This window comes from Corvus moneduloides, chromosome 4 (assembly GCF_009650955.1).
Source record: "Corvus moneduloides isolate bCorMon1 chromosome 4, bCorMon1.pri, whole genome shotgun sequence".
Taxonomy (NCBI): domain Eukaryota; kingdom Metazoa; phylum Chordata; class Aves; order Passeriformes; family Corvidae; genus Corvus; species Corvus moneduloides.
In genome coordinates, this window is record NC_045479.1 from 27,634,178 (window position 1) to 27,660,889 (window position 26,712).

A 26,712-nucleotide genomic window follows, 5' to 3' on the forward strand; every position below is an offset into this window, starting at 1 on the left:
ACAGCTTTGCAGATGATGCAAAAGTGGCAGGAGTGCTTGGCAGCTCATCATGCTGCCACTCAGAGGGACCTTGATACGTTGTAGAAATGGCCTGACAGGAATCCTATGAACTTCAACAAAGGGAAATTCAAGTCCTGCAGCTGGGGAGAAATAGCCCTGTGGAGTAGCCAAATTGACCTGGGCATCTTTCACTAAGACGCTAGCTACAGAAATCTATCTCTCCAAAGAAAATGTAGCATTAAAATTAAAATGTTAAGCCTACCCACAATTTGGAGAGAACACCAGGTATGGAAACTCAAACTCTACACAAGTTTGGTGGACTTTAGTTGCTCCTCCTTAGATATTTCATAGTTTCTTGGGAGAAGCACTAATGAAAATATTACTGAAGGAAATGCTTTTTGTCCTAGTAGGGTTTATACAAGGCGTTCCTGATGAGGAAATCTGCATTTGTGGTGTGTTGGGCTGGAGGTCTTGCTGACCTTCAGGTCTTGCAGCAATTTGATGGCTCAAGAAAACATCCTGTGATTTTTTTTTTCTAATTAATATGTGTCTGTGTCCTCTGAAACCAATTCCAGCCATTGACACAAGCAGAGAACAACCTGCTAGCCAACTTCTTCTATTTGCCTTTTTGAAGAGGCAGATTCTTTTGAGGTAAGTATTTCCCAATAACTGAGTCAGCATGAGTCAGCACCATATCTTCTCTGAAAGACATAAAATTGCCCAAGAATCATAGAATCATAGAATAGTTTGGGTTGGAATGCACCTTTTAAAGGTAATCTAGTCCAACCCCCTGCTATGAGCCAGGACATGTTCAACTAGACCAGGTTTCTCAGAGCCCAATTTACCCTGACCTTGAATGTTTCCCAGGCTGTGGCACCTACCACTGCTCTGGGGAAGAAGAAGGGGGCAAGAGGGGGGCATTTACCAAAGGTACAGCTTAAGGGCAGTGAAGGAGGGTTGGACTGGGAGCACTGATGCATAATGGACTCCTGGCTTGGAATACATCTTGGGACAGAGAAGGAATTCGATGTGGGGCTATTCCTCGTCCCAGGTAAATACAACAGCAGAAGATGCCAGTTGACAAGGGGCATTTTAATCTGCTCACAGTTTTCCATGAAATTGCAATAGAGGTTGTTCCTTGGGAATAAGATTGCGTATGAGGAATGCCAAAACTTACTTGGAAACACCAGGTGTTTCTCAGGTCTTACAGTTCCTGTACCCAGGCAACCAACAAGGGTAGGGGACAGAGATCCTGAGTGCTTTGTCAGCAGCTTTGCCCTTCAGACCCCTACAAGCGTGACAGTTTGCTGTGTGCTCTGGCAGAGCAGAGGGAGCAGGACAGGCCAGCATGGCCTTGACCTTTGGCCAGCCAGGGTAACATTTCAGCTGCCCACCATGGACCCACAGGTCCAGCTGCTGCTGCCAGGAACCTTAGCACAAAATTTGCCACTTCCTAGCAAAAATAAAAAATTAAAATAAAATAAGGAATACACTAAAAAGTAAACCCTTGCTGATTTTGACTTTGGGTTGCCCTGGTGTCTTGTACACCATTCCATCAGTTAGCAAGGGTCAGGGGAAGCCACTCATGAAAACAAGAAAATACAAGGTAAAGATAGGGGTCTGGCGTGACTGCAGCACTTTTCTACAATGCTCTGTCCAAGCATTGTAACAGGTAAACCTGCAGCCAGTATGGGGCACTGGGAAATGGGAAGTGAACAGTGCAAGAGAGGTAATTCCATTACACTCCCTTGCTGAGGGAAAACCTACCTGCTGGGGTTACTCCCAGTTGCCCGTGTCTGCCCCACACAGCAGCATTATTCCATAGAAGTAACATTACATCCATTCACACTGATTGTCTTTCACCTGTTTGTCCTTAATGTTAATCTCTTTCACATCTAAATTCAAGTTTCATGTTAGTACTATGATTTCCCCCTCACCCAACATACATCAGTAAGGGCCCATAAGCCACTTCCAGCCCCCTGCAGATTTGTACCAGCACAAACTATACAACTGATCATTGCCAAGAAATAAATGGGGTCGCTCAGGACCTGCCGACATCTTTCTTTTGATTACACACCAGAGAGGGGGCAGGGAACAAGCAGATGGGATCAAAGTCCCTTCCCTAAAAGAAGAGAAAGTCCCCTTTCCCTTATCTTAAGCACTGTGTCAGTAAGTTTCTCCCACTAATTCCTCTGCTGTTCATTACAGTTATTCCCAGCTCAGAGAAAGCACCTGGCATGTTGTTTTTGGTGATGACTGCCAGCTCCAGAGAGCAGAGGTATCTTTACTGGAGCTACTAAAATACTTCCTGGTTTACAAACGTCGTTGTCTTCCTGGTTGGTGCTTCAAAGATTTGTCGGACACCTCTGGGCAACCAAAACTCTGAGCCAATGGAGATGTATTTTTCATGAGTTCCAATGATTTCCAAACACATATTTAACAAAATAGCCATGACCTATTCAGAAGAGCTCTGAATTTGTCATGCAGGTAGAACAAAGTCTAAAACAAGGAGCAAAATAGTTGTCAAAAGTTTGTACAGCAAGTGTCTGAGCACTGACTTTATTGAGCAGATAAATATGATTATAGATAAACAAGTGTAGTCTGTTAGCTGCTGCAGATATCCAGTGCAGTAATTAAATTGAGGGGAAGTACACGACAACATGGGATAAGGGACAACGAATTAAATGGGTCAAATTTTTATTTTGATCAAGACTTAAAATAACCAAATATTCTGTGGAAAAAGTGTGTTGGCTCTTATTATGCTATAGATCTGCACAAAGAAGTACAATCTTACCACATTTCTTACATAAATTTCCTTCTTTCCTTATATAATTTTGCATGCAGAAGGACTGTAAAAATGATAAGCAGTATAAACACAAAAATAAAAAATGTTGAGATAAAAAAGGGACAATTTTTTCTCTCAAAGCTAAACACTGTTATCAAATGGAAGTTGAGAAATAACTGGTACCAGTATGTAAGTAGTTGAAAGCATTTTTACTAAGGAGCCTGTCAGACTGTCTTCTACATGTACGTATAGAGCTGCAATAGTATTAGTAGTGTTACCTTTCCAGCAGTGTTATCTAATCCAACATAAGCATTTGGAAGACATAAGAATGAGGAGTTTTTAATCTCTCCATTTATTCCTGATTTCATGAAAGTTAAGCTTTGACATGAGACTGGAGTGAATTCTCTGGACCCTAGGATGATGCAGAATATTAGATCTTGGCACATCCTGTAGTTTTTTAACTCAAAAATCTAGAGAACTCCAAGTTCTGTTTCCAGGATTTGAAAATTGATTTCTTATCCATTGTCAGCCCTCTGTCTGCATTGCCTTGTGGCTGCAATTTGCTTTCTCTTTTTCTCTAGTCCTCTTTCTATTCTTTAAATCACAAGAAATACTCCTCTCTCTTAAAATATGAATAATTAAATAGCAGTCTAAAATTAAGATCTTCAATATAAAATAAAAAGAAAAATAAGATAAAAAATCTTGGTTTTTACAAACCTTTTCTTAAAATAATGACAAAACTTACAGATCTCTGTAACTGTCAAAAGAAGTCAGTTGGAAACATACATGTGAAGCCTTAACACAGTTTGCATTTAAGTTGATTTTTACCTTCTTGCTATCAGTTAATTATGTTACACATGAGACTCCTCCTGGCACTTTGTTAACATCTGGATGCCCTTGTTATATATTTTACCCCAAAGTCTGTACATTCTTTTGGACTAAGTGATTATTTGCCTGGAGAAGTTCCTACTCAGGTGCATTTTTCATAATTTCTGTCATTAATTTGTCCTTTCTCACTACAAGGAACATTTAGTTTAACTCTCACAAGAATATAAGAGAAGTATTAATTATCACTAAACTTCTGCTAGTAGTGCCTAAAAAATATAAGCTGTCAAAGAAATAAAAGCTACAGCTTTCTTTTAAGGAAGATCAGTAGATAACAACACTGAACGACATATTTCTGGGACTTACTGTACTGCTTTTTCTCTCCTCAGACTTGAATTCATGTTCTGTGGACTATCCTACCATTTCAACTTACGGAGAGCTGAATCTTCCTCTGGCTTACTTAAGACCTATATTCCAGTGCAAAGTAAATTCTACTTCCTTCTACAATTAGAAAGCCATTTTCAAATCAAACTCTGACTTGTATGAGCACTGTCATATATGAAAATATGCAAAAGTTATTTTGGACATGGGGACAGAAAAATATTCAAACAATGTGATAAATGAAGTTTAATCAAGTTATTCTCCATAGAAAATATCACTTGAGTTATTCACATCCACTACCATTAGAGACACGACTTTTTAGAAGTCTGAGTGGGATATGCCAATTTCCCATATTGTTTAAATGTTCCAAGTTCTAACAGATTTTAAGAAGACAGTTTGTAGGAGAAACACCCTCAGTGACTGTACTTTCTTAGACTCCACAAGAAATTTCTATTGGAGCATGTTGCAAATAGAAACATCCAGCAAAACTGGAGCTACAAAGTCAGTTTGTTCTCAATAGGTTGTCTTTATTCTTTGTCGTACAGGATTGTGGAAGCCACTGTGTAAATCAAAGAGTTGATTAAGTACAGAGATTTCCAGGAAAAAGAAGTAGTTTTCAACTAGTGCTGATGTTTACACTTCATGCAATATACCTGAAATATTTAAACAGGTGAAAAGGAAAGTGAGAAAGACAAGCCAAACATCTTCCTGTGAGTGCCTGGAAAAGCACTGTGGCATGTATGTCACTTGAACTGGTAAGGATTGATATATTGGGTTAGTGGAAACAGTTAAATTTAGAAAAGAAAGAAAGGGGTTTTTTAAATGCAAAAGCTTGTCCAGATGTTTTTAAGCCATTTCTTTCAGGGTATTAAATAATGCTCAAATGTCCATTGAAGTCAAACTTCCACTGAACTAAATCAGTGCAGTCTGTTTGGGGATACAAAATGATCCTGCTAAACCGAGCTGTGGCTTGTCACTTGTGACAGCTGTGACACATCTGCAACAGTAAAAAAAATAGCAGCTACACTCACCAGATGGGCAACTGAGCTCTCATGGGCCAGTTGGCTATTTCCCAAACTGTTGGGATGTTTGTAGCTTTGTCATAACAACATTTTCTTCCTTTATGTTCCTCTTAATGACAGGAAAGTTACCCTTCATCATTACTGGAAAAGTGATGCTGCTTCTAAGCAAATGTTACTGTTTCTAGAATAATACATTGTCTGATCTTCTCTTTTCTCCATCAGATTATACTTACACAGATTCTTACATTAAATCCTTTCATAATATGGTTTCCTCTATTGGACATCCTGTAGCAACTATATGAATACTACATTATTGGAGAGGGAAGAAGAAGCTGTTTGCTTTACACATAGGCAAAGCAGTGGCCCTTATTCTTTTGTAAATTGTGGTGGATGTTGCAAAATAGTTTGACAGCAGCTGGTCCTGCTATTGTGATAGACTGATGAGAACATTTGACCCAAGCTCCTGCCAATTAAATCTGCCAATGCTGACTATAACCTGCAAGAAATAAGGTATTTTCTTATACCTATTATGCCTAAATATCAGTAGTGAAATAAGCAAGTCCAGTCTAAACTGGAGTTTTGAATTTTAAAAAAATATTCTTCTCTGACTTAACACAATAAAGTGACAAGATTATTTTGGAGTAGCTGATTAATAAATTGATGTTTTATAAAGCAGGGTTGAGCTGTACCATAAAACTACCCCTTTCATTAAATTATCTGCTCATACCAATTAAAAATCTTCACTGTAGTCAAATTAGGCATGTATCCATTCAACTCACTTTCCTTCTTATTTATATACAGTTGCAGATTGGATTTTGCTGAGTAGAAGAGAAACAAGAGACATGAACAGAGAATTAGCTAACTTCCCAATATACTTGTTTGTAGGGAAGATGAATCATCCATGGATTCAAATGAATGTACAAGTGTAATTGCTCTCATGCTATTCAATTGTGCTTCAGTATAACAGCAAAATGCATCTGAGAAATGTTCAACTCTCATGTGCATCACAGTGGCTGCATATGGTACATGAGATCAGTAACACTGAAACATCACAAAGCACAGCCTAGGCTAGACAAGATAGCTTTCACTTGAGTTTAATGAGGCAGTAGTCATAATGAGAGACAAATTAAATCACAGCTTACTGAAATTATCCATTCTGAAAAGAGTATTAATGCCACAATGAGTGTCTGAGTTGCAGGTAACTGTTTGAGATGATACAGCATGCTCCACTGGCTGATTCTAAAAATGGTAGAAAAAGGCTAAAGCCACTTTATACTGTCAAATATATACCAATGGCAGAGGAGAATTACTTTTATACATAGGTACCCTGTTAACTCTCAAATGGTACAGTGCTTCATTCACAGCAAGAACAAGACTGAGGCATTGAAAAGTTACAGATCCAGAACTAAAGACTTTACTCCTGTAAGTTAGCTTGGTCACCTAAATGAGGACTCTTGGTGTCGAGACCAGGAGCTCTATCAGTATAATACTAGAAAAATATATTCAAATTACTTCACAATAATGAATTGAGTGAGAATTCTAATCAAAACAGGGCTAAGATTTCCTTTCATAAGGATTAATAGTATTGCATCACTAACGATGATTTTGTATTCAAAATTATTTCATGCCAGCACAAAATCTTTGGAGGGGGAGAAATTTTACAAATATCCATTTCATTGTCTTATCCATACTCTGTGGACTGCACATATAAAGATATCTGTCAATCAATTTGTAGGAACTGTTGAAGCAATCCTATGCCACCTCTACTACATGTTCCTCTTCCCCTTGTTGAGTGGCCATTAGTAATTAATTACAGCCTACTGTCATAAATCTGCTTTTCCCTCTGCTCTGATCTTTTAGCATGAGCTTGTGGTTTGGCATGGATTAAGCAGTTCAAATGCCACCCTACAGGAATCCTTAAAAGGCAAAGCAGGGCTGCTCACTACAGACTGTGACACCACTGGAGACCCAGGGATTACACTGTGGATACACCATCTGATATCACTTGTCCTTTCTCTGTTTAAATGAGGGAACTCCTTGCTCCTACAGTCAGTCCTACAGCTTGCATCAGGCAGGAGCCCTGCCAGGGCTGGTCATCTAACTGTCACAGAAACTCTCCCAAGGTGATACAATGGCTGGGAGAGGATCTAGGATCACTTATCCCAGTTCCATTGCCGTTAGCCCTCTTACACACCATTACGAGGGAACTATCACCTCTCAAATCTAGTCATGTGGCCAGATGTTACATAATTGAATACGACAATAAATATGGATACTTGATGATTTGGGGCAGCTAGGCAGAAGGAGTCATGGGAATAGCTGCTATACAAATCTTACAGTTTCGAGTATTAAGACAAATCTTGAAAATTTCCATTTTCATAACGGTAAGAAGTCTGTTCCTCCATGTCTTGAGTTACTTGCTTTTGCTTCCTCCATTCCCTTCTCTGTACTTCACTATTTTGATTGGTAGCACCGTATGTTTTCTTCGGACTTACAAAAGTTTCATTGTTCATCTCTGTTTCTTCAGCCAGTTCGTCCTGATCAATTATGCCACATTTCTCTTCGCTGAGGTTTTCAGGGTCAGCCCACTCCTGCTTCTCCCCAGAAGCAAAGATAGCGTAGAATATCACACCACTGTAGTGCACCAGGGCTGCGATCAGAAAGACGTTCTGCCATTCTTCACGGGTCTGAAAGAATGGTGCAGGTCTCATTAAATTTCCAGTAATAAGAAATACTACTCTCTGAATTAGCATGGATTAGCATATATTGAGGAATGACCATGATCACTGTTTGATTCTTGATGCTGAAGACTGAACAATTTATAAGAATCATTGAAAAGACTTTTTTTATTTTTATAACTACAGCAAATATAATAAAACTTGGGTTTCTTTGTTGGGATCTTTCCTCACAGTGAAGTTTCTCTCTTGCACGTGAAATATTAATGGAGTTGGAAATGCAGGGATTTCTCTAACTACATAAATACTATTGTAGATCAATGATTGCTTAGGAACCCTGCCATGGGGGTATGGATGCATTGTAGAGGAGTTTTCCAAGTCATATAAGCATTGCACAGTTATATGGAGATATTGCAGAGACTCAGGTTCAGGTGGTATAAAACAAAACCTCCCTGCACAGATATTTCGTTTATAATAGCTGAGAATCAGGCCAAGGCAGTATTAAAAAGTGCATGTTTAAGACAAACAGAGACCAATGATGAAATGGAATCCCCAGGAATCTTTGAAATGCATTAACTTTTGTTGCATTACCTAACCCTTTTCTTAGAAAACATGGAGAAATATTACCTTATGTTTTGTCATTGCACCAACAATGAGTGGGCACACCATTCCCGACAGCGTCCCCACACCGTTGGAGATGCCCATCAGAATGCTGGCATAACGAGGGGCTATGTCCAAGTGATTCACATTGAATCCTACAAAAAATGAGAGACAATGGTCAGCTATACAGCACTGCACTACCAGGCCAACAGGACTTTCTACAGCCATTCTGGCTGAAGCAGCCTGAAAAGGGTATCAACGTTCCTATTACACCTCTGAAGATTATGTTGTACAGAAAATAAAGTTTAGTTTGGCTCTATTTAAAGTGTCTGTACTTTCCATTTTCTCATACTGAAGCAGTGCACTTGGAAAATATTTTTAATTAAGGAAACAATGCCTCAAAGTAGTCTTCTTTTTACTTACACAGTAGAGTTTTTTCATTCATTTATTTCAGTGGTTTAAGTAGCAGTTTAACAACATGATAAAAAAATAGAATATAAACCAGTAGGAAAAATAAGTACCCTTACTGTAGTGTGTCTTCTGAGTACATATTTTATTAAGAAATAAAAACAAATGCTAAATATCAGCTCAGATAATTACCATTCCTTAAGTAATGAAAATTAGTCATATTAACTGTAGTTGATCACAAGAAGTGACAATGAATTCCAAGTGCATGGTAATAAACTAAGTAAGAAGTAGACTACTGGGAAAATCCTGCAATAAAAATTGATTGATAGAAATGGCCAGCTATGAAAGGACCTGTAACTGAGCAGCAAAACCACTTCCCATCTGCAGAATCCTGAAACAAATGAGGATGAGTAGTTATTTTGCTGGTCAATTTTGTTCAATAGACCCATGTTATTGGCAGTCTTCTTGGAAGATCTTCAATCTTCATAACAAAATCTTCACTCTTTGTAACAAAAGGGGTTTTTTTCAGTCATGCTGGTACTGATGGTGCTACAAAGCAGCCCGAGACTACAAAACGTGGGTGATACCCACGAAAGAAACAACTCTTCTGGAGAAGGGCTGGATGTAGGATGCAACAGAGGGAGGGCTAACACAGAAAGCAGAAACCAGATGCTAGGGCTGGGGGCAGGATTGCAACTGATAGCCCTTGTGCAACTATTCATTGCAGAGTAATTCTCTCTCTCTCTCTCTCTCTCTCGATCCCTCTTTCCCTCCTTCTCTCCCTCTCTCTCTCTCTCGTTTTAGAGACACAGCTTAAACAGGATGAAAAGGTGACAGACACTGTAAAAGTATATTAGAAAATAACAGCAGAAAGCTGATGTAAACTGGCGTCAACAAAGAGCAGGTTCTTCTTAAATCTTCATGTCCCATGTGCAACACATGTCATAGATACTGAAGTAAATTATTTCTGATATGGGAAGAAATACAGAACACCCCATAAGTAGCCACATTAAGAGCAAACATAATAGAAATTATGACATTAAAAACAGTCAGGATAATAACATCACTTTTGTCATGAATAGTAAAAGCAGGAATAAGATTAACTCTTACCTGAAATTGCAAAGCCGCTGAAGCCTACTGCTAACACCAGAAAGGAAATTGCCACACCTTTTGTGTGAGAATAGCCAACCACCAAAAGCAAGGTTGCTTCCATCCCGAAGCCTTCAAATGAAACACATGAGAATGAATTACATTTAAATTATTGTTGGTCATGAAAATACTAGTAAGCACTATCCAGAATAGCAGCTTAAAATCAGAGAAAATTCTTTTGTATCTTTTAGCTATTCTTGAACATACTTGGGAGCTTTGTGCATTTGCAGAAATACTTGTGTATTTGCTGTTTGAGAATATACTATTTTTTTCTCCTCATTCACTGCTGTATAAATGACCCAAGCAGTTGGTGAAGTCAATTCACTGAGCAATAGAGGAAAAAACCAAGACTGTGACTCTGTGCAAAAGGCAGAAAAAATCACAAACACACAAACATTATAGAGAAAGGAGAAAAATGCCTTTGATTTCTCATGGTTGTAGTGATGCAAGATATCCTTGGTAAATAGAGCAAAAGAGAGTTTTACATGCAAGTGTGCGAGCAACACAGCAGGACATCCCTGAGCATGAGGGTCTATTTGATCATACCACTCTATTGCCCATTCAATTATTAACCAGGCTTCTTGTCTCCTCCCTTTTTAAAAGCATGCTCATATAAGTAAGGATTTATGCCATGAGGCATCAGCTCTGCTTTTAGCACTTCAGATTAACCAGCTGTAAATGCAATCTTGAGTAAATCGTCTCTTGTTACAATTAAACATGGACTAAACTATGATGCTTGGATCAACTGCAGCAAACAATTGAATGTCATATTTTCAGAATCCAGTAGTACCTCCACAGTTCATGACCTTCCTTACAGTGGTAGTGGTTAAGATCTTCCTGCTCCGTAAGAAGTCAGCTAATTGCCCTCCGATGGGCACAATGATCGTCATGACCATGTGAGGAACTGCTGACAAAAGGCCAACCTGCAATTAGACAAATGAGTGCTTACTATCATTTCCTCTTCAAGATTTAGGGGCAAGAGAACAGGAGCCATAACATTTCTTCACCTCTTTTCTTCTGCATTAGACGCTTTATCTGATTAGAGCAGATGCTCAAAACTGGGTGACGGAAGAAACATCTCTTTGTGGTCCAGGAGGAGAAACCAGAGCACAAGTGAGAATTTCACCTTAGAAATGCCATGCAATATCCCTAGTACTCATGGTTACTCTAAAGAGCTGCACTGAAGACTTTATATTAAATTCTGCCATAGACATCACAAAGGCCTGTCTGATGTGTCCTGATATTGGAGTGCTCTATCTTGGTTTTCAACTGCTTTTATATATTTTTGTTATTTATGTTCTCAAGAAGCTCCTTCCTGAATAACAGATCTATCCCTGTTACCTGCCTCTGTGTAAAGGAAGGAAGAACCTGCACATTTGCATACGGACTGAAGATCATACAGCATAAAACTTGACACTATTATATAATTATAAATTATTAAATAAGCTTATATGTAAAGAAATGGATTTATTTTTATTCTTGTGGGATTACAGCCTACAAACTGATGGTCATCTTCTTTTCATTTTCACAGAAACCCATAATCCCAGAATGGCTGAGGTTGGAAGGAGCTTCCTTCTGCTCAAGCTGGATCACCTAGAGAAGGTTGCCCAGAAATGTGTCCATACAGCTTCTGTATATCTCTGAGGATGGAGATTCCACACCATTCTGGGGAACCTGTTCTAGTATACAGTCATTCTAATAGTAAAAAAGTGTTTCCTCATGTTCAGAATGAACCTCCTGTGTTTCAGTTTGTGCCCAAGGCACCACTGAAAAGAGCCTATTTTCATCTCCTTTACACTGTCCCTTCAGATATTTGTACATATGGATGAGAACCCTGCTGAGCCTTTTCTTCTCCAGGCTAAACAGTCCCAGCTCTCTCAGCCTTTCCTCATAGGAGAAATATTTCCATTCCTTACTCACTTTCATGGCCATTTATTGGACTCTGTCCAGTATGTCCATGTCTCTCTTTTACTGTGGAGCTCAGAGCTGGACACAGTACTTGAGGTGTGCCCTCACCAGTGCTGTGTAGAGGGGAAAGATCACCTCCTTTTACCTGCTGGCCTTTGCATAACACAGCCCAGGGCACCATTAGTCTTTAGTGCAAGGACACACTGCTGGCTCATGTCCAGCCTGGTGTCCAGCAGGACCCCCAGTTCTTTTCTGCTAAGCTGATTTCCAGATGGGCAAATCCCAACACATACCAGTGCATGGGCTTGCTCCTCCCCAGGTGCAGAACTCTACACTTTCCCTTGTTTACACATTTCCTTATGAGGCTCCTGTCAGCCCACTTCTCCAGCCTGCCAAGGTTCCTCTGTACAGCAGCACAACCCTGTAGTGTATCAGCCACGGCTGCTAGTTTTGTGCCATCTGCAAACCTGCTGAGGGTACACTCTGCTGCATCATCCAGGTCATTAATGAAGATGTCAAACAGGACCAGACTCAGTATGACCTCTGAGGTAGAGCTTTAGTGATCAGTCAGTATGTCATCTTCGAGAAGCTTTTCTGTGAAGCAGTACTTTAGTGAGAATTTTGAGTTTACTTTCTGGGGTGTGCAACCTCATTACATTGACAGTGGGTTTTACACTGGTTTTAAATTAGTGAGGTTCACAGAGATGCAACTCTAGCATTAATGAAAAGCAGCCCAGAATAAACACACGTCATTTTTTTTAATATTCATCTCCATGCTGACTTGGCCATTTAGAGTGCCATTGCTGCCATGCCATAACCACTGCTACTCTTGCAGAACCTGGGCACACAGTGCTCCCAGAATAAATAATGATGTTCTTTGTTATCGGCCTTAGACTTGCTTGAAAATAATTACCACGTAACAAGTATGTATGCTAAAGGAAAGGGGTTTTAAAACTTTTCTGAAAAAATTATCCTGTATTCCTCATTCATGCTCCAAAGAGGGAGCACAACTATTTGGATTTGAATGAAATGGCGGTGGCAGGGAATATAAATCTATAAAAAATTTTATCTTCATTGCTAATGAAAAGTCACAAAAATCAAGAAGAGGATAAAAATTACCTGGTGAAATGCTAAACAGTCAACACCAAACAAAATGTGCATTTCTATTTACTTACTTACTTTGTGGTTTTTCATGGTAAGTGGTGGCTTTTAATCAACTATTTCCCAAAATAATGTCTCCATTCTTCCTTTTTTCTAATAATTTGATGCCCACATACTTTTATTTCTATTAGGGCAGAAGAAGTACGTCATCCCAAATACTTGGAATAACCTACTGTAATGGTTCCAGGTCTATCTGGTTTCTCCTCAAACAAATAAACTGTAGCACTAAGTGCCACGTTCAGTTATTTCTTGAACATCTCCAGGGATGAGGTTCACCTCCTCTCTGGGCAGACCATTCCAATATTTAACCACCCTTTCAGTGAAGAAATTCTTCCTGATCTTCAACCTAAACCTCCCCTGGTGCATCTCCTAGGATGAGGTCTGAAGGTCACTGCTTCATCTCAGACATTTACCTTGCTTATTGCAAATCCAAAGACTTCTTCAAAGTAAGCAGGCTGACTTATAAGGAGCAAATAGAAGGTCCAGCTTCTGCAGAAGTTTGCCACAATGATTGCGTAAACTGGCATTGAAGTGAAAAATCTCTTCCAGGGAGTACTAAATTTCTAGGGGGAAAACACCACAAAATTGGGTACACAGAGGCAACATAAAAAACCAGTATCTTTTATTATCAAACCTGTTTGGTACATTCTTACACCAAGGATAACTCAGAATGCAAGTGAAATATATCTCTTGAATTAGTGGCAAAAAACAGGTAGAGAAATTTTCTTAGAACAGTTAGGATTTTTAAGATGAATACTGCACTATTATTGCCCTGCTTACTGAAATTACATGAGGTCTTCTGGAATCCTGCTATTGGGATAACAGCATCAGTAAAAGAATCAAAGGAAACTAGAGAAAAACTTGTGCTATTCCCCACTTTTTGAAATGATGCAGTTTGAGACATTCTATTGAAAGGAGTGTGAAAAAAGGGTTGTCCAAGCTAAGAGACATGCAGGGGTACAGCAACAAGCAGCTACCTGCTTCAACCTAATTAATTTAATTCAGAAAAAAAAGGGTCTGTCGTACAGAATTTAATTTCTGTAACTTGCTTTTTGGCATTTTCAATTAATATTTTTGCTCCAATACTCCACAGAGCAGGAAACACACTTCAGAGACCTATTGATTTGTAATAGAATTCCAATCAGAAGATGAAATCTGTAGCTACGGCAATACACATTGATATTCTCCCTTTTTTTGAAAAAAATGTTAATTGTGTTCTACAGGCCACTGTATGCCTGTGGCTGTGTGTGTACCCATGAAGGTAGTACTAGTTTCCTCTGCAGTAAAACCACCGTACTGCAAGGAAAATCCATGATCTAGAACAAGTGTGTGTGTCTCCAGCCAAGACCTGAGTGACTTCAGCCAAATTTCAGAAGCATGCCCAAAAGGACAGTCTGGAATTTTACACTCCTAGCAAGGCTGTTGCCCAAAACATGTAGAGGAAAGAACTGGAGTTACTTTGTTCCAGAATGTTCAAAACAGAAAGCTAAGAATGAACGGTTTATCAAGAAACACCTTTGTTTTTCACTACCCTAAGGGAATGGAGGGAAGTTTGATGGGAAAATAGGTTTTAACTCAAAGTTTCCAGGATATTCTCAGAGAGAGGATGAGAAGTCTTAAAGCACCTGAGCTGCTGTGAGAGTGAGCAGGGCAGAAACTCTCCTTAAGCTATTAGATTTGCAATCATCCCTAACAGGAGTTCAAAAGGCAGATGGATAATTTAACATCTGCAGTCAGATTCTTATTTAGCTAAATCCATTAATATTTTTTAGAACAAACATGACAGTTACTCAAGAGCAGGAGATCAGAATATGTGGTTCCCCCTGCCAACCCATCCCTTCCCTCCCTAGCTCAGAGAAGCTCTGTAAGCCAAGAGCTTAAACAACATTACGTGTTTTCCTGTGCTCATCCTGTCCAGCTGCAAGAGCCTGATTCTGTAATTTTCATGAAAGCAAAAGCCCCTAGTTCCACCACTCTTATACAGCTAACAGTATCCATCCAGTCATATGCTCATCTTGTGCAAAGTGCTCACAGATGACAACAAGAAAAGTCCTTTTTTTACTTACACTTGCATTAGCAAGGCTGGCTCCTTCTCCTATACTTGTTTCTATATATATCCTTTCTTCATTGGTTATTGTTGGATGCGCAGCAGGGCTCTCATAGGCATGAAGCAGCCAAAACACGTACCAGACAATCCCAAACATTCCTGAAGGGGCAGGAAAAGCAACTTCATTTTAAAAGCCAAGGAAGCTGCACTTCAGTATCTGCAAGCCTTGAAGTTTGTTTCAAGTGCCAGTTAAACCAAACCTGCATAGAAATTATGCCCGGGGAAGTAACAGAATATGGCAACTAACTCTGTGTGTATTGTATGCCTGCTTGCAAAGCATTTGAGTATTTTGTCTCTTTTATTGCCTTATGCATGGGGCAAAGAAAAGGCAGGGTGAAAGCTCTCTGTAGAAGCTGGGAAAGGAAAAAGCAGACAGGCCATAATGTGGTCACAATCTGCATGAAGGGACTCCACCATAAGATGGCAATGGCAAATCTTGTGGTGTGTCCTGAATCTCCAGAGACGACAGAGAAAATCCATCTTAACTGAGCTGCTGATGTGCAAGGCTGGGTTGGAGCCACCTCTGCCACACTGTGAGGGGAAGAATGAGGCACCACAGATCAGCCACAAGGCCATACCTATGGGACCACTTTGTAAAGATGCTTTATTAAAGATGGGCAGCATGGGGAGGATTTCTCAGGGCAGAAGTTTTCAGGTCCATTTGGCTCCCCATCAGCAGCATTTGCTGTAGCATTCGCTGTTAGCATGCACTCCCACTTGTGAGGCAGGTCTCACACAAGTGTTTGTGCTGCAGAGGAACTTTCGCAACCACATCCAATCCTGTCACTGGGTGACCATGAGCTGCAGCCTGGTCATTGCAATTTTACATTTTGTAACAGATGATTATGAAATAAAAACTCTTAGAATCTGCAATTAGTAGAGAATTAATTGGAGTACCCATTTGCAACCTCTTCATTCATCACAACAACTTTGATCCATCCTTGTTAGACCGGTTTTAGTAAAAAACTGGCAGTACTGATCTAGTGGCAGAGGTCCTTCATGTTAAACAACTCACCATAAATATAAAAGACTGATGACCATCCTATATACTGTACCAGCACACCTGCCAGGGGCATGGCCACCACTGCACCTGCATAAGACCCTGAAGAGAAAACAGATTAGTAAAATATGTCAGCTATGATAGGTGTGCCCAGCTTTCAGAGCAGATGATCCAGACAGGTGTTCATGAGAGCAGAACTGGAGGGATATGTTCGGCTGATTTGTTATGAACATGGAGAATGGGATGGAAGCTCCAAAGTTTTGACTGGGGTGACAGGAAGCATTGACCCCTCACGGGTCACCAGTCTCATTTTGCAGAGTTGTGCCCTGTAGGTAAACAGGATTTGCAAATCCAAGACTGATGACAAACCACCACAGAGGCATAAGCTATATGTGTGCACTTGAGTGGGAAATCCCACCTGGAACTGTGGTGTATGAGGTGGGTTTTGGAGAAGCTAATGGCTGAAGTTTCAGAAGCCTTCATGGGGTTCGGGAATCCTGATGACTGCAGATATGTTGGGAGGCTCTTGTCATGGCCCCAGACCCATACCCACACAAGCACTGGTAGCAGAGGTGGTGTTCAAACCAGCCCTGAGTCTGTGAAACCATGTTTAATTCATAGCAACACCATAAACAAACAGCTGGAATAAATAGGCAAATGTTGACATGGGGATAAAAAAGGATAAAAACGTGGTCTGTGCCAAGGTTTCTGATTGGGAAATACATAACACTGGTGAAATATATTTCTAAGTGTCTTGTGTAAAGAGATGAGTATATAAGTGCAATCTAGACATCAGGTTTCAGTGCAAGACAGTGACAGTGGCTTTTCATGTGAAGAGTGTTGCCCTGAATTATTCTACGAAATGAGATATTTGTGGTTTTGAGAGTAGTACAGAGTTTTGTTAATAAACATTTGTTAATGTTGTACTCATTTGTAAATACTTCTCTGCAATGATTCAGAGTGATCCTTCTCCCTCATCTTCATGTAATTCATTTTTCCTATAGCAATTGAAAAGCTCTAGGCCAGAATGTAGATAGAAGAGCCAAGAACCTGCTTAACCTGCAGTTTCCTAATTTTTTCATTGCTCCTATGCACCTTTCAAGTGCAAGGATCAGTGATCTGTAGCCACTAAAATGGGTGTCAAGCTGAAGGATGAATCTTTCTCTAGAGATCCCATGCTAGGAGTTTCAAGGAGACAACACTGAGGGTGGGGAGAGGCTTTTCTTTGGATCTGTTCTTCTGCAGAAAGTAAACACCTAAATAATCACTAAAACCTGAAGTCATCTGTAGTAAAAATAAAATTCCCATAATATGAAAACATTTTCCACTTGCTTCACTCCTCCTTTTATCCTTTATCTTGTTTTTAGTGCTGTATTTTCCCCAGCCATACAACTCCACTGCTCATGGACAAAATTTTTTTCCTGTGACTTTTACGTTTTCTACTGAACATTTTCTCCTCCAGACATTCATCTTCAGCTGTCAGCATTGGAAAGGGACTCAGAGAAGAGAGCAAAGTACATGTCTGATCATAACTCAAAACAGAATGAAGCAGAACAGCTACTGGCAAGAAGTTACAACACCTCCACTGCAGTATATTGAGCAGCCAGCCTAAAGTACTGAAGTGCTTTTAAGATATTTTTTAAGTGTGTGTTTGTTTAGGAGCATCCATTGAGTATGTATAATAAATGTAATCCCTAAAGATGAAGCAAATTAAAAAACACAATATAATTTCACTCATGTGAATCTCTAGACTCAGTTTATTATGAGAGCCATTCTAAGTGTTGGTTTAAAATGATAAAATGATGACATATTAAACAAAAAACGACTCATAAGTTCCTAAGCATAGGGTACAAGCTGATTGTAGCAAAGGGCAGAGGGTTTGCACATCTCTTTCAAATAATGAAATTAATAAAACAAATCTAACAGGAATATGTGCTTCCATAAACCATATAAGCCCATCAACTCACCACAGAATGACGTGGTAGCCAACCTGCTTCTCTCCAGCGGCGGAGCCCACTTACTCCACATCCCGTGGCAGGCTGGGTACGTGACACCCTGGCAGACATTTCACACATCACATGATTTGCTTTCACTGCATTCTACTTGAAGTAGTTGCTGATACTATCCCTACTGCCTAGCTGTTTGTCCTCATGGAATGATATAGGAAGGGTTAGCTGAGTCTGGAAGAGTTCTATTGTTTAAGTATGAAGATGTCAAATCAATCCGGATTATTTATTACTTGAATAGTAATATGTTCTGAGGTAAAAACAGTTTAGTAGGTCCTGTCAATGGCACAAGAAAACTAAAATGGCTCAAACTGCAGCACTGGAAACATGAATTTTTCTTTGCTTTTAAGTAAACTTAGGAATATAAATCAGTATAATTAAAAAATCATCATCTAAAAATGAGCAACAAGTAAAACCGTATGTCGATCAGAAACCCTAATCAAGAGATCTTACAACTTTTAGAACCAAATCTCAAAATCAAACTCTGTTTGGAAGGACCAAAATTGCGTGTGCTCCTACCTCCACCAAACCTTGAAGAATCCTTACAAACATTACACAGCCATAATGCACTCTTGCTGCAGAAGGGATGATCATGTTCAGTGTAGATGTTAGAAAGATAGCTGCCCCAAATACCCTATGGAGAAAAGTAACATGAAAGGGAATACAATCGTTATCTATTTTTCAGAAGTGTTTTCATGTTCCACTTCGAAATATTTAAAAACTTACTTTAAAATATTTTGTTACAATTTTTTCTTTTTTTTTTTTTAAATAAGTATTTCAATTGTTTGCATTTCAGTCTCTGAAAACTTATTCACAGGAAATATATGTGACTTCATTTTTGTGTCTGGTCTTACTATTCACAGTAGGATTAATGATTGTGTTACAGCATGAAAAATTTACAGTCAGAGAACAACACTGTTTCATCTGAATTCTCTACACCTATTGACAGAAGCAACAGCCCATGCCTAGACAGCTCATTATCTGAGTGACAAGAAAGCACTAAACAGATGAGCACAAAAGCAAAGAAGCTGAGTAGGCTGGCAGAGAGAAGTGACAAAGGAACTGATTTATATAGAGAACGGTCTGAAAATATGAACTAGAATACAAAGCCCACAGTCATATCTTGACATTTAGGAGACGGCTTTCAGAGCCAAGTAAACATTTAACTGAGAAATAAGTGTTACTTATCTCTCTGTTGTGATCCCTGAAGAGAAGACTTTCACCTTTTTCTTTCTTACCACTAATAGAAACATCAGGTCTGTTATCATAACACTATTGACTCAGGGAGCTAAGCAAACCGTGTGAATTAGTAAGCATGTGAAAGAAGAAACTGTAACAAACAGAACATGTTTAATTATCCAAACAGCTGTCTCTAAAGATTGAGTTTCCAATCTCTGCTACTTCTTTTAATGCCAACTCTTAATATGCCTAGGTTGTAAATTCGTGATTTATACTGAATTAGAACCAGTCACTCTTCTGCTACTGTTTAAAGGGTTGAGTATTGTTTCCACAGAGGCAGCAGCTTTTCATCAGTTCCCTGACATTTATTCCAAAGAAGTTGGTCTCCATCTTGACGAGAAATATTCCATTTTTTTTCAATTAATTCACATATTCTTCTGTCCTCTCTACCATGATCCCTGGGCAGCTGCCACTTTGGGATCAAAACAGACTCCTTCAGCTACAGACTCCTCTGCCCAGCAGAGTGCTCTTAGTGAAAACTGATATCAAGAGGTGCCTCATGTTTCATGCATCCACCAAACAATGCTGAAATCACATTTAGATGCCTGTTTGAGGGTAAGCAGCAAGTTAAAGGGATGGTGTCATTAAATGGTTCATGAACTCTTTGGTGGAATGGAGATCTACATCAATTTGGATAAATATATAGAGTAAATTACATAGTGTTAGAGGGTTTTGGAGCAAACCATAAAGTACTCGATATTTTCAGCCATTATGAAATCCACTTGAATCCCACATTGGTATGGATAATTATGTGCATTAAAGAAGTGCCTGGGGTGGATCATCCAAAAATATGTTCAAGGTTGCACAATTTAAACAGGTGGCAAAAGAGTCTTTGCCTAAATCTGTAAGGTCAGTAATAGGATAGAATCTCATTTCCAAAGTGCAGCTGGGACAAAAGAAAGTTTTTGTCTTTCTAGGGCTGGTGGGTGCATTGGCCACAGAACCCCTGGTTTCCTGCCCTGTGTCTTAGCAAATAACCCCTCTGAAACTGAAACTTGGCACCACTGGTAAACCTACCTAAGCAGAAACTGGCTGAGTAAACAAGGAATAAAGGAAAAATATGGACTCAGTGAATCCTATTACTGCAAATAGAAATTCTGTCTGAGCTCAGCTATTTTTGTTCCTCAGCAAATTCTCCTCCTAAACCCAGTTATGATGGTCAAATCCATAATGTGATGTTGTGGCATTAGATTGAGTTGGAAACTCTCACAGGGATAAATACAGAGCTTTCTGTGCTTGTGCACAGCCTGTACTTAAGGAAGCACTCTGCTGACAGAATACATCAAGTTACAGTATAAACAAGGTTAATTTTACTATTCACAAGTAAATTAAGGAAACAAAAGCCAAACTAATAATATGCTGAATTATTCAGCCAACAGTGTGCACATCTGTGTTTTGGAGCCCTTCTGCTGCAAAAGCTGGTGGCAAGACTAGAAAGGCTGGAGAAGAAATTAAGCTTAGCTAATTTGATTTGTCTTACTCAGCAGATGGAAAAATATTCTGCCTAGGCACTGCTACGTGGTAGAGAAATGAATAATTGAGGATGCTAACAGTGCTGAAGAAGCAGTGAACACTGAACTCTGAGTAACTTTTGGTTATGCACAGGAGAGAGTTGGGACTGAAAAATCTGAGCAATTCTGTGGGATGACTCTGCTCTGGAGCAATTTCCACAAGGGGATATGGGTGGGAAGAACATTCAGGCATTCTTGTAACCCCTATAGCTCTTTGAGAATGCAGAAAATAAAGTACTTTGATTTGGGGCAAAGTACAATATATAACTGGTCTTAAAGACCTTTTCCAATTCTGACAGAATTTGCAGATGTCACATCTTGTTTGCAGAGAATGAAGTTAGTACCAGCCATCTGGGTTTTTTTAGCTGAAGATCCCAAATACCCTTAATGTGCACATCTCATGAGTTCATTCACAACTAGCTGTCTTCAGACAACCTCCCTCTCTCTTGTGATCATGTTCAAAGTTCTGAAGACCTTTTGAAGCAAAGTACAAAGCCAAAGTTAACATTAACAAAGTTAGCTACTTTTCTTATTCACATTTTCAGAAGCAGTTGAATTTAAAAAAAAAAAAAAAAATTGGCTGGCAAACACATTGATCACAAAAAAAAATCTGTACAGATTCTCAGAGTTCACCAAGCAGAAATCAGGAGGATCTACTAGAAGTTCTATGCAATCTTAATTGCAGTCAGTAGTGTATCCAGCCATGGCAAGGATATTTGTGTGCATGAGGATGGATTTGTGACTTCAGAACATAAATATTTCTGTAATTCCTTTATGCTCAGCTTCAGTTCACAGGGAATTTTTAAAGGAGAAAGGTCAAACTCTGATGGAAAACTGGTGTTAAGTTGAGCTAAAAAGCATTAAGGCAACTTCTTAAAGACAAATGCTTCAACCATGGTTGGAAGCATTAGGTGTGATTTTCCTAGAACTCTCCAGAATACATTATTGTTTAGAGAAGAAATGTGTAAATATTTGAGATGAACAAGTTAAATTGAAAGAGTCAGCAACAGACCCATAATGGAAGTCTTGTCCCAGTTTTTGATTACAGACATAAATACTGAATGTTCAGTTTCAGATGTGCATTTCTCAAACACTTTAATTCACTATTTTAGTAATCATCATTTACACAGTGTAAAACAGTTGTCAGGCTCTAAAGCTTAATTCTTTTGGTTATTGTTTTCTTACCTGTTAGCAGCCAATTTGTTTGAGATGAACCCTCCTGGAATTTGTGTCACAATGTAACCCCAGAAAAAAGAGCCATGAATGAGTCCTACAGTCTCTGGATCCCAGCTGAATTGGGCTGTCTGTAAAGGAAATGGGACACGTGCTGCCAGTAAAGCATACTCATTGAAGGTAACTATTGCTTAGAAGTCACACAGAAGTCACCCCATGCTCCAAATCAAGCCCCTTTACACTGGCTGCTCAGGGTTGCTGAGCTTGAAAGGCAAAGCTAAGGCAAAAGGATGTTCAATTCCCATGTGAGATTACTGCTTTTGCTCTTAGCTGTCAGTTGAGTGCAGGGGGAAAGGTTTCAGCCATAAAGTAGCTAATGCTGGACCTTCAACTTTGCCACTTGCCACTGCTTCCCCCTGGGTTCCTTAATCTTGAAGCCTTTGTTTTCAAGACTGCTCAGAGTTATAAGAAGGACCTGATGCCTTTCAATGGACATATCCATTCTCCCAAGATTATCAAGGTTGCTTAAGTCCTTTGGGTTGATTCACTTCCTGGTCAGATTTATTCATGATTCTCCCTGTCAGGGCCAAACTCTGACCATCTACTGTCAGCACTAAATGGCATGGGAGCAGAAAAGAGTTGGGGGCAAGGAGAATATCTGGAGACAAAGCAATCTGAAAATGAAACTAGGTAACACTAGCCACTGATTAGCGTATCTTTTATCAGAAGTGATGCCAGTTGTAGGGCTGGATTTGGATACATAAGGACAGCCACGGGCTGGTCATAGGTCGTTCCCAGTCAAAAATCCCTGCAGCCACGAGAAATGCTTTTACCATGTACTTCATCTTTGAATACCATGCAGTTTCAGTGTTCCCAAATTTCTTCCTGAACAAGGACTTTTCTATTTTCTGATGACATTTTTTTACATACATTGCTGAGAAGATGGATAGCCAAAGTCCAGGGCAAAACATAGAGAAAATAAAGCAAAGAGAGGGAGATCCAAGGTGCCTTTCTGCCCTCCATTCTGGGCCTGAATCAGTATACACACTATTGTAAGGTCAGTGTTAACTTTTTCTCCATGAGCCCTCAGCTCTGAGGAATGCTTTTGGAGCAATAAGAAACCACAATGCTGTGCTTTATGACTGTTTTCATGCTAATCACATGTCTGGGAAAGGTGGCTAAGCATTCTGTGAGGAAGCAGCACAGATGTCTTTTAAACTCAGAATTAAAACTGTCACTAAAATACCACAGAGAATTGGCAACTATAGTGATAAGCCTTAACATCTCTTTTTTCAATATTACTTTCTGCATGTAAAAAGAACAGTTTTCCCACTACATTGATTTTTTTACTCACAAAGAAGCAAACTGAAAAACAGCTTATTGTTTGACCTGCAGGGAGATGCCATTAATTGACCAGACATGTTTACAGAGGGCTAAAGGGTTTCCCTCCCCATAAATATGCATTTTTATGTGTCCCACTTTCTTGTGCTGAAACACTTCTGTTTAAACACCTAATTTTCTACTACCATTTTCCAGCTGAGTTTCTAGGTAGTGTTAATTTCTAAAGGCAGAAACACCATGAGATATGGAAAAAGTTCCTGATTGAGGAGGTTCTCATGCCCAGACCCTATGAGTTTAGATTTGTGGAAGGAATTTATTCCCATTTCCTGAAATTACCTCTTCTGAGCTTCCCAACCTATGCAGGCACATAGTTTCTCTTGCTTAAGTACAGAACCTGGAAGTCCCAGCAGGACCACAGGGAGAAGGGATTGGACTGAATAAATACAAATTCAGCAGGAAGTCTAAACATGACTCCTATGATTATGAGTCATGGAGACTGGCCCACTTTTAACATTGGAAACTTACAATAGACATTTTCTGCACTCTCTAACAAAAGTTAAGATATCTAGGAGAAAAGCTGATGAATAATTGCACAGCATTTCACTCAAGAGTAAAGATTCCTGTGAATTCTTTAGGACAAAAACATTCAAAAGATATCCAAAAATAAGTCAACAAGTAGAGCAAATGTAGAGATTCAAGTTCATAAAATCCATAAAGGGACACTCGACATCACAGCTAAATACAGAGGCAGGATGGGCAATGCTGAGGTATGGATTGAACCTGCTTGGGTGCATTGATAAAGCTGTGTAGGATGTTCTGTGGACCACATGCCATCTACTGCAAATTTGAAAATAGCTTGGCAACTAGCTCTTAATAGCTCCAGACAGCAATCCACATTGTCAAAAACCTGATGCCTTATTGCCAGTGACTGTTTTAAGATCTTGAAAACTATCCACTGATATGAATAGAGTGGCTGCAGCCCTACACAAAATAATTGATGATTCCTTCTGTAGTGTAATCAGAGCACATTTCCCTGAGAGATAGTAAAAAGCAAAAGCTTCTGCCACCACAGCAAAATCTGTCTACAACTGACAGATCAGGGACCTGGTAGACATGCAAACTAATTTAGTTTTCATTTCTGGTACTTACATCCTCTCTATGACAGTGCAAATCCTCAGATCTTACAGATTTTTAATATGACTTCATCACATAAATAGGAACTAAGTGCCTGCACATCTATGTGCATCAAGACTGGTGTGTCTCCCTCCTCCAGTTTTTTAATCTATCTATACGCAGGACTTTGCTGTGTGGCGCTTGGATGATTTTGCAACGGGATCTGCTCAGAAGAGTGAAAGGAAGCTGTTTTCTTACCTGCAGCTCTGGCTTTCCATCGATATAGACAGTGTTATTGTTGACCATTTCCACGATGGCCACGCCCAGGTTGCACCTGATGCCGAAGGAGATGCAGAAGCCCAGGCCGCTCATGATGGCGATGATGTAGCGCTTGGGCAGGCCGCAGCAGTAGCACTCGCACAGCGCCGGCCGGCGGCTGCTCACCAGCACGGGCCGCCCCTCTGCTGTCAGCTCAAGGGGCTCCTCCTCCACGTTGGTGCCATCAATCTTCCTAAATGGATGAAGAAAGAAGAAGTGAAGATGCCCTCTTGTCTCAGTAAAATTTGCTGAAACATGGATGGACAGTTCCATGCTCTGGTCACCTGCTAATTCCTGTTGTGAGGCACTTGTCTCCTGGTAGTGAGGTGAGTTAATGATGGGCAGGCTGTGAAAGGTTAGCAGAGACTACACTTTTTCCTGAATGACCTCTTGAAATTTGCACATCTGAGCCATCTAGCCAGACAGCCAGCTGCAAAAATGTTCAAAGGCTGCTCATGAGCATAACTATGAGACCTAACTGGAGGTCTGTTGTGATGAATTCCATTGATTCTTAGGAAAATTTACACACGGTTAAATTAACCATAATTTCTAACTGGATCTACTAAGCAGAGCTGCCAGTAGGTTTCAAGAAGAGGGCAAATACAACACAAAGCATGGTTTCACTCAGCCCCAAATTTGTTTTCTCCTGTGAGACAAAAATCAGGGCTGTATTGCAGAGGAAAAACATCTCTGGCATCAGAGCCCCTACTAAAGATATAAAAGAGACAGGCCCAAGTCTTTCTTTAGCAGAGGCATTTGAAGTCATGTGTTCGTTGCCTCTTCTCTGAAATACGCTGTGACTGCAAGGACTTCATTTGCTCCAAAGCAAACCCCTGCAAATCCTACTGTGGAACATGTTGCCCTTTGTGTAAAATACTTACTATGAAATGAGATCTGAAGGCAGACAGGGACTTTCTGGGCAGTTGATTCACAATTCCTCAGCAGCAGAGGCTGAAGGGCTTTGCCTGGGATCAAATTTGGTGTGGCAACTGCAGTGCAGTTGGGAAGAACTGGGAGGGAAGATGCCACAGATGGGGCTTGAATAGGAGCAAATGGCACCCAGTCATATCAGCCTGTGAGAAGTTGCCCATCAGCTACCACCAACTAACACAGGAGTGCAGCTCCTCAGGCTTTGCATATCCAGCCTTTCCTTTTCCTACAGGCAATCTAGCTGCGAGATTCATATTAAACAAAATGGCACTTCTCTGCAATCTGGAATTGCATGACAGTGCAATTAAAAATTAATTTGGCCTCTCAGTCTGATTAACATCAGGCTGCAGGATCAGGCAAAGTCTCTGGTAGAAAAGGTGAGGTAAGAAAGAACTAGACACACCCACCAGACCAGAGCTAGATAATTCCTTTCCGAACATCACCTTTCCATGCATTTTTTTTAAATGCAGAGTATGGTTTTTCTGACATGCTGAAACACTTAAGGACATGGCTAGCTGTGATTACATGGTTAGCCCACTGAACATCATCCATGAGCTTAAGGTTAAGCCTTTACTAAGAGAGGCCCTAATCAGCAGCCTTTCAGTTTTGGCATCACTCTGAAGCAATGAGCTCAGGATCCAGCTGTTTTTGTGTCTGCAATAGAGTTAAATGGAGTACTGTGAAAATCTAAAGGAAGCCCAGCTTGCCATGCTTGATGAAATTATTTCATTCACTTTTTTCTGATAAGGAATAAATTACTTCCTTCTTTCACACATCTGGCTGAGTGTACTTAAAATCCGATGCACTTCAGTTTTCTGTATGAAAATCTACTGTAAATTCTGACAGAGCATACATGGATGGGCTACATCTGACTGGGTTGGGTTTTTTGGGACAGTGTTGGTTTAATCACAACTTTCTCCAGTTGCTGTAAGTCTAATGTACTACCCATAATGTAACAGACAGTACTCTACACTAGAGAGTTTGCAGATATAGGTGGTAAGTATGGCTTCTCGTGCACTTAAATATATCTTTCCAAGATAAAGTTCCACTTAAAAAGCTC

General features: G+C 39.8%; 1 protein-coding gene across 1 annotated transcript in view; it reads right to left on the reverse strand.

Annotated features, from left to right (window-relative positions):
• Nucleotides 1–2,545: 2,545 nt before the first annotated feature.
• Nucleotides 2,546–26,712, reverse strand: part of SLC17A8 (solute carrier family 17 member 8) — a 29,079-nt gene continuing 4,912 nt past the window's right edge. Inside the window, exons 2-12 of the mRNA XM_032107616.1 lie at nt 24,663–24,915; nt 21,963–22,081; nt 18,547–18,661; nt 17,989–18,076; nt 16,037–16,123; nt 14,981–15,120; nt 13,328–13,477; nt 10,636–10,768; nt 9,807–9,917; nt 8,316–8,443; nt 2,546–7,700 (exon numbers count right to left, since the gene is read on the reverse strand). Coding sequence (XP_031963507.1) covers nt 7,362–7,700; nt 8,316–8,443; nt 9,807–9,917; nt 10,636–10,768; nt 13,328–13,477; nt 14,981–15,120; nt 16,037–16,123; nt 17,989–18,076; nt 18,547–18,661; nt 21,963–22,081; nt 24,663–24,915 — 1,663 coding nt within the window. The 3' untranslated portion in view covers nt 2,546–7,361. The remainder of the gene's footprint in view (nt 7,701–8,315; nt 8,444–9,806; nt 9,918–10,635; nt 10,769–13,327; nt 13,478–14,980; nt 15,121–16,036; nt 16,124–17,988; nt 18,077–18,546; nt 18,662–21,962; nt 22,082–24,662; nt 24,916–26,712) is intronic.